At 41.3% G+C, this 15,556-nt stretch overlaps 1 protein-coding gene across 1 annotated transcript; it reads right to left on the reverse strand.

Moving 5' to 3' along the window:
- Positions 1-5,887: 5,887 nt before the first annotated feature.
- Positions 5,888-7,957, reverse strand: LOC103710759 (uncharacterized). Its single transcript, XM_008796638.6, has 4 exons — positions 7,424-7,957; positions 7,239-7,324; positions 6,761-7,122; positions 5,888-6,671 (listed from the first exon to the last, which is right to left on the reverse strand). Exons 1-4 carry the CDS (start codon positions 7,471-7,473, stop codon positions 6,153-6,155), a joined length of 1,017 nt encoding a protein of 338 aa, XP_008794860.2. The 5' UTR covers positions 7,474-7,957; the 3' UTR covers positions 5,888-6,152.
- Between the last annotated feature and the right edge of the window lie 7,599 nt (positions 7,958-15,556).

Consider the following 15,556-nt stretch of genomic DNA (forward strand, 5'->3'; position numbering starts at 1 on the left):
GGATTTGTTGAAGCTATTGGCGTGGAAGATGAAATCACTGTGTGTATCAAAATCTCTATTGGACTTTGACATCCGTTTCCGTTTGCTGAAGATAGAAATGGGTCCTTTTCCTTGTGTTATCAAAGTCCCATCAATGAGTAGTAACCAAATATCTCACATCATGGGTCGTGTCACATGGTACGAACCTATGATCATGACATCGTTCCAGTCGTAGCTGGTGGGTCATCTGATCCCTTGGTTTACTCCGAGCCACATGATCTATGGTACAGTGGGTACGCTTACATGACAATCCATGTCTCCTTTCTTCCCTTTCCCATTTCTTCTGGTGACCATTTCTGCTAAGGGGAGTTGGCAGAAGGTTACCTAATACTATTCCGATTTTTATTTTTCCTCACGGTTTCCGGTCTTGGATGGACGACCAAAACCGTGTTTTTAGGATGCACAAAGTGGTTGTAAACTTGTTCGCTTTATATGATGAACGAGAATTGTACAAAAGTGGAAGAGCTATGCACTGAAGAATTCCTTTTCTACTTTGTTCCTTTTTGATGAAATGCTTTGTGATATGAAATTGCACCCTTGGCAGATGGAAATAAAAATTTCTTTTTTTTTTTTGGTAAAAAAAAAGGAGAGGGGGGAGGGGGGGAGAGGAAACCTCACCCGCGTAGTAGCCCCTACTAGGCTTCTCTTCCACTAGAGAATGTTCGATGCCGGTAGAAATTTGCTCATTCCCTTCCGGTCCTGTAGGTCACCCCATGTGTGAGTACGTCACCCCAGCAACACCTCAATGCCAGCTGAACCAGATAGCGTTCCCACCGAGCGTGTCCAGACGGGGGGCATACGGTCCCCAACATTTAATCGATGCCCGCGCGTTTCGAACCTGAACCACGTCGGTGGAAGTAAAGCCCTGTTCCAACTGTGCTCTACCACCTTGGTGGCAATTCCTTTGAGATCTTATAGTATACCATGTAGTACATAACCTATTGAGAGATGGGGCTAATGAGTGGCTATCTTGCAAAACCAGTAATATGATCAAATAGGATGGAGTTCATGAATAATGCCTTAAATTTTAGCTGTTTACATGCCTATGTCAAACATGCAGCAATGTGATCATGTCAGAAATGAGCAATTCTCAAGTTTTTTTGCACATGCCAAAGCATAGTAAGCATCATTAACCATACGAAGAAATAATTAACTGCTATCTAGTTGCTCAACTATAGTAACGATGGATTAGCCAAAATTAACTGCATGAGACTCACATGTTATCCATGCCTTATCATAAATGCCAGTTATAAATCTCTGCTATTCTTCTTGGATAATTCCATGGAAATAACATAGAATAATCTCTACCACGGCTTTCTCAATTTGCTTTTGCAGGTTGCGTGTACATGTCTGCTATTCTTCTTGGATGATTCCCCTTCAATTCTTCAAAGTGATATGATGTTGAACTGATTGCATGCGTTGAGTAGACTTCTTTCTGCAATAGACTTCAATTTGGAAATGCAAGAAAGGTTTCGATTCATTCACTTTGTTGCTTGTCATTCCACCATGATATCAAGTTCAGTTGACTCCAGCATAGTAGTCAAAGTCATCGCTGTATCAAGTTGAATGACTCCAACATGGGAAGAGCGACTGACAATGTATTTGCCTTGTGATGGAAAGAAGCTTGTTTTAAGAGAACGGTGGCGTTTAAGTTTCTACAAAGTATGTAGCTTGCACTACTTGTTATCTAAGGTTTACATGGAAAGAAAAAATTAACCAAAAAGAAAAGAAAAATAAATGAGATGAAATCAAATTAAAGGTATATTGCATTTTTAAACTTATTTATAATATCGATCAAGGCAATTACCCTTTCACTCGATGTTCATCAAATCACACTTTCAAATTTGGTATCCAAAATATTTTTTCCCTAAAAAAAAGACATATTCAATCTTGATATTTGAAGCTCATATGCCAATTCTTTTGTAGGCTTTATGTCTCGCGGCGAATTATCCCTCTGGCACATCTGTAGAATAATGATTGTTTTTTTTTTTTCTTTCTAAAGTTTGATTAATGATCCTTTTGTTTGTTTTTGCGTCCCAACGTTCCGTTGTCTTTAAACCATGTAGCTCAATTAGAACTGATCCTAGAAGTTGTGGTCTTACCCCTTAAATACGGCACATCGTTCTCTTTATTGTCTCAGCTGATGACTGAGGAGCTGCTTTCAGATTCTTGTCGCGAGGGGAAAATAGGACTCAACAAATCCATGCATGATTGCAGGGAGCACTGGTCCTGCATTCACATCCTGATTTCATAGCTCCAGAAGCATTCACAACATGATTCAAACTCACCCCATTCAAAGCTCGAGAACAAGATCAAAGCCTTTGAACATGAGCCTTGCCTTTGGAATTCAGGGGTCTTCCTTTGGATGATTTAAAAGTCCCAGTACGAGCAAGAATCTGGCAATCAATTTGTGAGGACCCGTGCGAGCGTGTGTTTAGTCCTACATTGGTTATTCGCTGGGTAGATCTTGGGTACTTATACAGGATCAAGGAACCCAAACAATATCTTCCGGCTAGCCATTTTGGGTGAGGTCCTGGGTTGTTACAAATGGTATCAGAGCGGACCCGGTCCATAACTTATGTGGACTAGGGGACACTGCAGCACGGATCCATTAGGGTTGACCACGGACCGATCGTGTTGTTTGGGATTAGATTTGAATGGATTTGAACCCTTAGCCCGACGAGGACGTCAGGGCTTGAACGGGAGGAGTATGTGAGAACCCATGCGGGCGTGTGTTTAGTCCCACATCGGTTATTCGCTGGGTAGATCTTGGGTACTTATACAGAATCAAGGAACCCAAACAATACCTTCCGGCTAGCCATTTTGGATGAGGTCCTGGGTTGTTACACAATTTATTATGGTAGAATGTGGATATCAATTAGAGAAATGATTAGTTTGATCTCAACATCGCTAATCTTGGCTACAATAAGTTCTCATGATTTAGCTCAAAAAAAAAAACTTTATAATTTGTCATAACCAATATACTTATGGGTCAGCACATGACCAATTTTGGCCGCATATTTTCTCATGATTTTGCTCAAAAAAAATATATAATTTGTCATGACCAATATATACCGAAGAACTAGAATAAATAAGCCGTGGATGCATCAAGGTCTAGTTCCCAAAAAAAAAAGAGAAAAAAGATTGGCATCAGCTGGAAATTGCAACACTCTTCTCAGAAAAAGGTGGAAATTATACTTAGCACACTAATAGGAACGTTTGAATTCATTTAGATAATAAAGATAATTCAATGATTTATTCCGTAATGCTCACGTATGGTTGGGGGCGATGCACTAATCTTTTAAGAAGGGAAGGCATTACCTTCCTACCTCTACTACTTTTCTAGATAGACGTCCGACTTCTTGTTCATTTTGGAAGTTGAAATATTAATTATTTTAAAGCTTTGGCTGAAGAAAAAAATGTTACCTGACATGACATGTCCACCCTCCATTTGGCCTGCGTCCCCCACACTAAATAATAATGAGTTGGAAAAAAATATCACATGAATAGTGCTGAAAAGGGAAAATTTATCAGCCAAATAACCCTCCACATGATATATTTTCATAAATTATTTAATTACATCAAAACATATCTCACAACTCAATCACTACCTCTAGTTCCACATGCGAATAATCCAAAAAAAATCCATCACCAAAAAAAAATTGTTGGAAAAACCAAGCGCCAAGCAAAAATAGAAATACTAGTTCGGATCATACATCTAGTTGTCACTTAGGACAAGAAATAGGCCATGCATCTTGAAATTTCTCATGACTTATCGGCATCAGAAGCTGCCCTGTCTGTCTTGCCATTAGCTATCTTCGATGCCATGAATCTCTCAGTCGATGCCGCTTGAAAATGAAGTATCCTCAAAAACACGGCTTGAGATCATTATCGGAGAAAAGTATAGAGAAAACAAAGGCATATGATAAGGCACATTCGCCTGAATTTTGTAACTTATACAACTCATCATATTAGAGTTCAAGACAATGAGTCAGGGCGGATAAACCCACTTATCTTTCCTACCTTCTTCCAACTATTCGTCCAATTCACCGCCCCACACGGAGAAACGAACCGTATTTTTTTTAATTTTCTGAGCCTATCCTTTTGGAACCACACCTTAAAGAAACGGCGAGCAAAGCCTTTTAAACATCTTGACAAGCTAACATAGAAGATAGCGATCGAGAGGCACAGGATTCCATTAAGGTGTACCAATAGATTTATATATACAAATAGTAACCGATATCATCCCATTTTTGACCGCAGCCCCTCTTTGAGCTTTGACTCACCGAACGCGGTTTTAGGGTTGCCGTTGTTCACTAGCTTTATACGTAGCAGAAGTAAAACCACCCCAGAAATCATGAACAAATTTGGCTGTACGTTAACAAAGTTAATGAGCTTATCCACTAGAATGTTATAGGCGAACACTTGCTTAGTTGCATCACCAAAGAGTTTCTCATGTTAAACTACATTGAGGGCTTTGGGCCACCTATTTCCTCTGTCCATGCAAGAGTTCAATTTCTTTCTTATTTTTGTGGCTAATTATTGTAATGCAAGGAGGATTTTGGATGAACAAAATGGACTTATAGAGGGAATTTAAAGGAGAAGTGCAAACCAATTTGTGATAAATTTGTAAGTGCATTTTAGATTTTAAATGACATTGAAGAGGAGAACATGTTAAACAAAGATTGTACAGGTTTAGATAGGCCATTAAACAAAGATAACATGGATGGAAATGGTGAGAAAACATTTAACTAGTGATATCAGAGGCCTAGATCTTTAGTTTATTCCCATTTCATATCAGATCTTCTCATAAGTTTTAGACTTTTTTAAAAAGAAAATAAATTCTTACGTAAGTGTTTTTGTACAAAATAAATTATGCATTAGTGACCAATTAGACTATAAAAAAGGGGCAAAAATGCCTCCTGCATGTCATGTCAGGATCAAGGTAAAGAATTAAAGAAAAATCAAACCTATACAAAGAAATTCACTTTTCATATCTCTCATCGCTACTGCAATCCACTATTAACTTCATGGCCATAGCCATCATCGCCATTATTAACTTCATGGCCATAGCCATCATCATCTTTCAGTTACTATTACATGGCACGACCACCTCGCCACCATCAACGCCACTACCGTCGCACAGCCACGAACGCCACCGCCATTTCCGCCATCTAAAGTCCAGCAAACCTATAATTCGCACGCACGTAGCCGTTTACTCCCTGTATGCGTCGCAGTGCATGAATCTGTCTGCCGACAATCTCATTCAGTATACGATCAACCTGGACCGTCCCTATCAACTGAACTATTTGGACTGATTCAATATTCACCGTCCAATTGAAAGGGTCCATCGTCAATCAGTCCAAGCCCACCCAGATGTGACTCCCTACGGGCTAGGGCCTAGTACCACGTCTACGGCCCGCCCGGCCCATTATTAAGTCCTCGAGCGACACGGAAATTAAGTCCAGACAAGACTTCCCCAGGATACGGTGCTCTGCCGGACAAAAGACCGACATCCATCCCTCCCCGTCCACGGCTCCGATCGCGATCAGACAGCCCATACTCTCCCCCCTCCTCCTCTCTCTCCCGCCAACCGCACGACGTTCCCGGGTACCACCGCCCAGCGAAAAGGCCCACCGGACACGTGTACGGGATCCGCTCACCCGTGTCCCCATCTCCGTTCCGCTCCGCTCGCGGGCAACCGACCGCACGGGTCGCCGGCGATGCCTGGTGTCTTAACCGTCGGCTCGGTCGAAGGCGTGGATGCGGTCACCGCCCATGCCCGCTTGATGCTGCTACTACAACCACGTCAAATATAAAGAATGCAGGAGAGAGCCTCACAGCAGTATGCTGGCATTCATCAAATTTACACCCAATAAAAGAATTAATATATAAATTGAATCTTTCCAAAAACCAAAAAAAAAAAAAACAAAAATAAAACAGAGAGAGACTGAGAGAGAGAGGTGCTCATCTCAAAACAGTAAAAGGAAAACGATGAGTTCTTTCACTTCGTTTTTTTTTCCCCCCTCTTCTAAATTTCTTTATTTTTCGTTTTTCTTTTTGTTGTGTTTTGGACGGCCAGCGATGGGGTAGGGGTAACGGGACTCGTGGTTTCAAGAGAGGAAGACTTGGACGCTTCCGGTTCGGAGACAGCGGCACACGGGGCAGGCATCGCCCGCGGCGGCGTCGCAGGCGGAGCAGAGGCAGAGGTGGCGGCAGGGGAAGAGAACCACCGAGACCGGCCGGCACAGGCACGCGCGGCACGCCCGCTCGGGCTCGACCCGGTCCGGGTCGACGTGGGCCGACTCGGCGTCCTCCGCCGGCGACTCGCCACCACACTCGTCCGCCTTTCCCTGGGGCAGCGCCGCGGCGGCGGCGGCGGCCGCCTGCTGCAGTTGGGCGTGGAGGGAGGCGGCCGTGGCTTGCTCGGCCACGGCCTTGGCCTGCCACGCCATCGACTCGGCCCTCAGGCGGGCGAGGCGGTCCTCGAGCTCGGCGCTCCGCCGCGCCGCCCGCTCCACCTCCGCCTCCTTCTCTCGTAACCTTCTCGTGGCCGACTTCTCCGCCGCGCCCAGCAGCGCCCGGTAGTGTCTCTGCCGCCTCTCCGCCAAGGCCCGCCGCAGTTGCTCTCCCTGCCACCATAAAAATCCGATTTTTAACTCTCGCACTCTGGTAGAACGGAAAGGAAAGGCCCAGAAGAGGAGGAGAGAAGCGTAGCTACCTGGGCGTGGAGGAACTGCTCCATTTCCTCCTTCTGTTGGTTGATTTGGGTGGCGAGTTCTTCGGAGAGGATGGTGGAGAAGGGGGAAGAGGAGGAAGAAGAAGAGGAGAGGAAGAGATTGGATTGGTTCTGGTTCTGGTGCTGCTGCTGTTGGTCATCGAAGGCCAAACGGAGGCCGGTGGAGACGATGGGAGGAGGCTGACTCTGGAGTTGGGCGAAGCTTATAAGCATCGGGGGCGGAAGAGGCGTCGAACAGGGCTGAGATTGCAGCGAGAAAAGGCTAATCGGGTGGTTCTGCTGCGCCGAGGCCGCCATTGGAACCGCCGGGTCCTCTCTTCCCCTCTTCCTAGGATTCCCATTCACTGTCCAACGAAACCAAACAACCGAATCCCCTCTCAGACACCGCCGAAGAAAGAAACCATCGCATACAACCAATATCACAGAGAAAACAGAGGCAAAGATGGCATCTTTATCTCACCTCCATTGGAGAAGTACACCCCGGATTGATCAAGGAACCCAGGCGTGGACTGGGGGTAATCCATTTCCTTCCTCTCTTGCTCGCCTCTGCATCAAAACAGAAAACCACTCAGAAAAACACCGAAAAATTCCATCTTTGTTGAAGAAATCCAACAAAATGGGAAGGAATGGAAACAGGGAGCACACCTTGCGTTGAGAAGTAGAACGTTGGATGGGTATTGCGCTTGAACCGCCATTGCGAATCCCCGAGAAGAAAACCGGATATAGTGAGAGAAAGAGATAGAGAGCGAGAGGTGGGGAAAGAAGCAAAGAGGTGGATTCCTGAGAGCAAGGAAGGGGGGAATAAAGGCAGAGAAAGAAACGGTGGAGGAATCGAAGGCAACGCCAAAGAAGCCAAAGACTACTCGTTACCCTCGTTCTCGGCTCTTGTTCTCTCTCGCCCGCTCATCGGATTTCGATGCGTTAAAAAAACAAAGAAGGGGGAAAGCGAAGGGAGAAGAAAACGATCGAATCGGTCCAGCCAAAGACCGGCCTCTTAATATGCTCTCTATCTTGCGCACTCTTCTCACGCACACGAGAAACAAGGGGGAGCGGGGGAGGTTGCTCACAACCACATAAATTTTCTTTCCTCGATGTGAGATTGTGATTTAGTTTTAAAACTGAAATATTATAATAATTATGGGGGGCATGTGGGGGAGTAGGGCCATGAATGGCGGATGCAAGCAGGTTGGCTGGCCTTTGTTTGTACATTGGAGAAATCTAAGGGATTCCTTTGGGTCTTGTTACTTCCAAATTTTATTATAATTATTCTTTTTTTCTCTTGGACTTCAAGATTGGTTCCAACATCCCAACTGCTCTTTCTTTTTCTTTTTCTTCTTTCCTTATCTTAGAAAATCAAGAAGCAGCGATTAAATCCGTCAACCTAACCTTGATTGGTTGTTACACGCTTTATGTTGGATTCTTGTATTTTAGATTATTTTTGTAAGGAAAAGTTGAATTGACTATTATGCCATTTTCGATTTTCTAGCTCAATTGACAGGAAGAAGTCCAATTGAATTTTGCATTCTATACATTATGATTTGTTGTGCTTTCACATGGTATTCTATCAAGGAGTATGACTAGGTGCATTTTTATTAATGTGGAAATCTTGCCATAGTCCATATAATACCACATAACCCACTTCCTTCTTTTGAGTTTTAATTTACCTTTTACGAATCCAAAAAAAAAATAAATGAAGGCCCATATATTTGTTTCATCTATAGTCCATTTGCAAAAACTTTTTTGATAATTTTGAATTTTTTGATCGCATGTTTGTTAAAAATAAACCAAGGACTGTGTTAACTGCTAATATTCAATGCAAAGATTTAGTTATTATTAATCCAAGGTAATTATTTAGTCACATCATGTAAACACTTTCGATTCTTCGAGCAATAATATCGCTAGGAAATCTGAAGACTTTTCAGCCTTACACATGGAAAAATAGAAGTACATCAGCGCAAAAAATATCTCATCAGGTAATTGCAACTTATTTAACTAGATTATTTGCAACATAGAGAAAACAAAACTATGAGAAACTTTTTATAATGGAATATTGTGCCCATTGACAATGAATTCTTCAATGTGGTACAAATTAGATAAAATAATTGAATATTAGCTTGTTTTAAAAATAATTCATAAGTTTTCTGGATAAATTCACAAGTCTTTGTTGTCGTTATAGACAATCTAATTGGAATTGTGCATCAAAGTCATTAACCGACTCCTGATCCTTCCATTTGAGAGACATTAGCGCATTCAACAAGTTAGAAACAAGATGGCCACCTTTATATTTGTTTCAAAAAATCAAATTCATATCCTGTATTTATTTATCCTTCAAAATTTGTTATTCACACACGCGTTTCATATGCAAGGCATCAACGACTATAATTACCTCTACAATTTTTTTCCTTCCCCCGATAATTCATCGTTCAGCTTCCCAACAATTAATTCGAAATATTTATTTGAAATTTTATGTGAAAAATTCTATGCTTAATTACGGGGTGCAATGGCTTTGGCATAACACCATATATCATGCTTAATTCAAATGCGGTGGCATCCCATTTTTGTTAAGAAACTGCAGTTGCTCATCACCCTTTTCTCCTTTTTTCACTCCACGACAACTACTATCCTCATACCCCGAGGCAAAAACCTTCAACCAGACGTTTTCCAGTCTTCCTTCTCGATTCTTTGAATGCCACGAACCATTTTTCTAGAAACCATGGCACAAGATTGCTATGCTTCCGGATAACGAGCTTATGCCACGCACAGAGGGAGAGAGAGAGAGAGAGAGAGTCAAATACACCGTTCTGGAATTAAAACCTGATAGCTCGGTGGACATATGGAGAAGGACCCAGCTGATGAAGGGCCCTTGGATTCTTACCCCCAGCATTAAAGTGCGGACAAAGGAAAGGCAAGGAGGGGACGGCTCCCTGCCTCCCTCTGATAATTTCACAAGAATGAGTAAATGTCATGCGATTCTTCCAAGGAGGGGCCCATCCCGAGGAGGTTGCTGTCATGCCCACACACATGATCGCTCAAACGATCCATTACGGAGCAGCCCCGTTTTGGTGATTATCCCTCCTTCCAAAAAGGATCCGGTATTCTTCTGCACTCAGTATTCAGACATAACATATGCACAAGAGAGGAGGAAGGTGAGACGCACCTTCGGGTGGGGGGAGGGGTTTGGACTTTGGACCCCACGAGGGCTGCGTCTCCTACTAATTCACTGGAAAGTGCGACCGAGCACGGTCCCTTCGACTTATTCCGGCACCTCTCTTGCTTCTCTGCAAGGATATCTACCGAGCCTCTATCTATTATTATATGCAGGACTCTGAAAAATTACGTATGGAGTTAATATTTTATAGTTCTAGCGGTGTTCTCGTCTCTTCGGCAGAAAGAGACGGCTCTCTTTTTAAATTGTCTTCTGTTTTGATCTACAAATACGCCGGTTTTGTGAGTCGGAGCCATAAGAGCCGCATATCTGCTACTTTTTTTTATATTATTAATTTTTTTTTAAATTTTGTGAGCCGCTTCCCCATAGCTCTTGTAATGGTTTTAAATATATATATATGGAAACAGCAACATTACTTTGACATCAAACATGATAGTTTTAGGCATAATATCATGAGTAATGGTATTATTTTCGTTATTATCTATTAATTCTTATCATATAATGATGAATAATAGCTGTCATGATGGTCACTATCTTCTGCATACAAATAAGTCCAAGGGGAGATAAATTTCAGGAGATTATCGTTGCCGGGTAAATAGTAATTTTGGAAGGGCTGCTCCGCTACGCACGGGTAGGGCCATGATCGGCCCACGCCTGATGTTGATTGGGCCCCACTTGGACATCGGGAAATGGAGGTGACTCAATATGAAAGCGCAGCCTGACAAATTTCCATTGCCAAAGATCCATGTGGGACCGGACTAGATAAGTTCCGATCGCGGGGTCCACAAGGCAGCACCGACCGAGCCCGGTTCACGGTCATGGTGTAAGTTCTGGTTCGAATTCGCCGTCCAAATAAGCGGCGAGACCTGGAGCCAACTATGATGGAAGTAGGGTGATAAAGAGCTTATCAAGGCTTAAAGCTTAGACTATTTGGAGTCGGATCCCACCACGATTAGGATATGCAGGTCTTTGTCAAGCCTGACTCCATCCTTTTGAACCTTTCAATTGGATTACAAAAGGGATGGCGTACAAAGGCCGGTACACTGTTCAAGATATCCTATCTTATTAGTGTGGGTGCTGGATGCCTGGTTACGGTATCCACAGGATATCTTTATGGCGATCATGCAAATAATCTCATGCACATGTCAAAAGAAGAATAACATATCCCAACTTATTTACTGCTCAACTGTCATATATCTCCTTTTCGCATGTTTGCTGAAGCTTTATGTAAAAACTCCACTGCTGTACAAGATATCATATGGATAGAATAACCAGTAAACTAAATGCTGATGGATACTCCAACTTCCATGTCCATGTAATCTCTCACCCGAAGCCCAGAAATCCACTAGGAGATGAGGAGGTAGAAAGGTAGGAAGAGAGATCATTAATGAATACAACGTTCCGAGTATAGTAAAGAGCTCATTCAGTTATCTGCTAAAAAAATTCTTTTTAGCAGGAGAGTAAAAAAGTCTTACATAAGGGATCGATTCAACCCATCAAGACAACCTCTCACAATGCATGCCCTTCTAATCACCAACATACGTATACATTACCCATCGAAATCTACTATACCTTTTTTTTTCTTCTTGTTTAATCGGATTTATTATACCAATCTAGTATAAATACATCGGTGGGAATAAAAGTATACGATGCTTCACCCTCTTGAAACAAAACAATCGGTCTCCTCTCGCAAGCTGATGGCATGCAACAATCAACATGGTTGTTGGCTACACGGCACATCGGCATTTGTTCTTGCTTATCTTGATAGAAATAAGAATAATAAAGTTGAATATGTTAGAATCCGTGAACCAACAACTTTTCTTGGTGGTGATGGCAGGGTTGAAACGATCCCAAGCCGACCAAATTAAGGTTTAGTTTGGTATGGCTTTGTCCCCGTTAGGCTCCCCAACCATCATTAATTTATATAAAGCATGACGTCTGTTAAATAGTCTCTCCTCTTTGTGTGCTACCTCCTCTTGCCTCACGCCAAATGGTGGTGGGAGTAGTCATCACCGATTCACCATTCGTATCTCCAACTCTCTATCAACTCCTTGCCAAGTTTCCCATTCATTGCACCCAATAATTGTTGAGCACCGTCTAAGGCCAATACCCAACAAATGGCTATCTATCTCACTCTCGCATGGGTCCGGGTAGGACTTAGCTGAGGGAAGGGTAGATGTGGTGGGTTTGGAACTCTTTATCTCAGTGAGGAGCAAGTGGCAACCTCACCAAGGGTGGATGGTGAGGGGTTGTATTTGATATGATTGTCCAACTGGGAAAAGGAGCAAAGGAAGCAACGAAAGACCCCGCCGGCTGCAATATATTCTCTTTCCTTTCTTCCCTTTCTCACTGGGAATTCTACCTACATATATATATATATATATATATATATATATATATATATATATATATATATATATATATATATATATCTTTGAGATATCACCACTATGTTGCTGTAACTGGTCGCCATATTATCTTGGATAATGATCTGGAAAAATCTATGCAAGGACAATGGGGCCAAGCATTCATCTCGATTGGTGGAAGCAAAGCTTTTACCGGAATAAACCTTATTTTGTGCTTCTCGATCGTAATGGAGTTTCTTTGCACCGCTACCCCATCAACAGACGCATACGTAAACAGATGCAGACCTCTTAACATGCCATCTGGGAGCACATAGGAGGAATCCATCGACATTTATGAGAGGAGGAACATAATACTCGAATAAAGGAATAGTATACTTAAAACATCAATTTTATGGTGAATGCAAGTTGGATTGCTGACAGCAATTAACATCGACATATCACTATTGGCTTTTAAAATGGAGTTGGAAATATGGTTTGACCATTAATGATCATCACCTCCTTCGTTTGATTATCATTTAAAGATCGAGTTTGGATTCTCTCAGGACTCGATCCGAGTTCGAGGTTTGAACTTGCGACAACCACGGCCTGAAGGATTTTTAACTAAAATTATAGTTCTTGATTTTGATTTTGGTTTTGGTCTTGATACCCGTTTAATTTACGAAAATATTATAAAAAATTATAATAAGTACTCTCTCTCTCTCTCTCGTCTCAGTGAACTGCCAAGGACGAAATAAGTTGTGTTAGGGTAAAAACTCAAATTCTTTATTACGTCATTCTCATTACATTTTGGGTATATGTAAAGCCACTCTTAATTTTATGTTGCCAACTTGTATGTATATATGCATAAAATCTCATTGAAGATTTTTTTTTTTAAAGAAAGTCTCATTGTTATATACAAGACCTATCTGTTCCGGTTTTGCTTTTTATTTTCTATATTTTATTTTTAAAATAAAACTATAGAAATCAAGATGAAAAATATGTTGGATGATGTTGTTTTATTTTTATTTTTAAAAATTATTTTAATTACTTTCAGAAACATAAAAGAAATTTTTATTTTTACAATTTTCAAAAATAAGCAACTCATACCTTTTACCATTAACAACCATCTCCACCATTCCAACTTCAATATCACCACACCACCATCATCACCATAAGCGTCATTGCCAGCACCGCTTTATTTGTAATGAAAATTTGTAAATCTTATTATTTCTTCTCATGATTCTTAACAAAAGTGACTCCCGGTCATTGAGGTGGAGAGTTCCCTTAGAACAGTGCTAAATAGTAGTATAGATATAATCACCTTTTTGCCATTCAATAAACGCAATCATTCCCTCGGGATTTAGAATCCCAGTACCACGATAGAGGTCTAAAGCAATTATCATTCAGATTGGTATATCATTGACTATTAATTCCTCTCATCATGTAATATCTGTACGAGAACTGAAGGAGTCTTACAATTAGTGTGAACCTTAAAACAAAAAAAAGCCAGATTCGGGAGAATTAATAACAATTATCCTCTCAAAAAACACATTAAAACCTTAAAAATCTCCTTTCACTTTATCAAGACTCGACTAAATACTAAAATTGTACAGATGCCGGTATCTCTTAATTACTTTTATACATAATTATAAATATTAAAAAATGAAGGTATAACTTATAAATCCCGCAATTTCTTCAGGTACCCTTCTACCTATAAACCCCTACCGTTTGCAGAACTCGTTTTCTACCCACTCTCTCTCCAAGTTTTTTACTTCACATTTGGTACTACCTCCTCACCAACTGTTGCATTTATTTCGTTTTTTTGGGGTCCAAACAGTAGTACACCATGCACCTAACGTATATAGGAATCTTTCCAAAGTTTTTTTTTTTCCCATGGCTTGCCTTGATTTATTTACTCATTTGTTCCAATGGTACTATTGCCCTTGGATTCCCACTGGCACTAGTTCAGCCTAAAGAAGCCCCTCCTTTTCTAAGCACAAGACACCAGTTCAAGTCAATGGCTCATGGCACATTTCATGGGTAACGGGGACCTTTTTCCTTTTGTTGTCACTGGTCATCTCAAACGGCTCAACCAAAAGAAGCATGACACAAAGAGGCAAAACATAAAAAGTGGATTCAGGCCATGCAGTATAACATTTATGTGGAAAAGAGCCCCAATTGTTGTTTAGGCAAATAAAGTGCAAGGAGACCAACAAAAGGATGCTTGTCCTCTCATGATCATATAGCTCTTGAGTGGATTCCCCCATTCCCCATGATACTAGTTAACCAAAAACCAAAATTTCCCTGGATTAAGGATTCTTTTTTACTCATTTACCTTGTATAGAAGTAAACATGAGGAAGCCAATTTCACGTACACTCGCAAGTTCCAAGAGCATGGGGAAGGCCATCAAATACTTAGTAGGCGTGTTTTTTGCTTGTGAGGGGAGAAAAGGAGAAGATAACCATTTGAATCGATACAGTTCACATGCACCTGTACCTCGTGCAACCACCCATTGACCGTGGGAAGATGAAGGGAAGGGAAGGGTGCCTTTAAATATTTCCTTCATTCGACCACCTTGCGAACCCTGGTCCTTAAAAGCGAATCTAAGACTCCTCACAAATCTTTCCTCGGGCCCTCAGTTTCATGTGATAATCTAGTGGAAAACTTAATTTTTCTTGTCGCTTTTCACCAATATTTGCTTACCATGAGTCGGATACCTTTACAGAAGGTTCTGGAAATTCCCATCTTCCAATTTCCTCCAAACAAGTCCGGAAACTACTCGCAAGGGGCACTAATTCATAAGCCTCATGTGACCTCGAGTGATTCCTTTTTCGCTTGTCTCATGAAAATTGATGAAAGACGGGGGAAGGCAGGAAGTCTGGCTCCCATCACCTCTCACCACTGCCAAGGGATGATGCAAGGGCAAGCAATGCCTCAAAAATAAATAAAAAAATAAAATACAAGAAGATTCGTTCAAATTTTTACTCAAAAAAAAAAGGATAGTAATTTACTCTGTCATACTAGATACCTGACTCGATCCAATTCTAATAAAACAAGTTTTACTTGATTGATAAAGAGCACATGCGTGCAATACTAAAGTCCACCAGAAAAGGTATATAGTATTCTTCACAAATTTTCTTCTCGAGGCAAAAAAAAATTATATGCAAAATTTTTAATTTTTATATTTTTATTCAGTCCTATTTATCTGTAAGCAAAAATAAAATATATAAATAAATGTATTATAATTTAAATTTTTGAGACAAGTG

This window comes from Phoenix dactylifera, chromosome 3 (genome assembly GCF_051530095.1).
Source record: "Phoenix dactylifera cultivar Ajwa chromosome 3, Ajwa_hap1_PhDact_Kaust_v1.1, whole genome shotgun sequence".
Classification (NCBI taxonomy): domain Eukaryota; kingdom Viridiplantae; phylum Streptophyta; class Magnoliopsida; order Arecales; family Arecaceae; genus Phoenix; species Phoenix dactylifera.

Bases quoted from the DNA above. Each gene is read 5' to 3' on its own strand.
- LOC103710759 (XM_008796638.6), bottom strand. From the start codon at position 7,473: ATGGCGGTTCAAGCGCAATACCCATCCAACGTTCTACTTCTCAACGCA. The intron at 7,123-7,238 runs GTGAGATAAAGA...TTCGTTGGACAG, and splicing joins GGTGTACTTCTCCAATGGAG to TGAATGGGAATCCTAGGAAG. The intron at 6,672-6,760 runs GTAGCTACGCTT...TTATGGTGGCAG, and splicing joins AGCAGTTCCTCCACGCCCAG to GGAGAGCAACTGCGGCGGGC.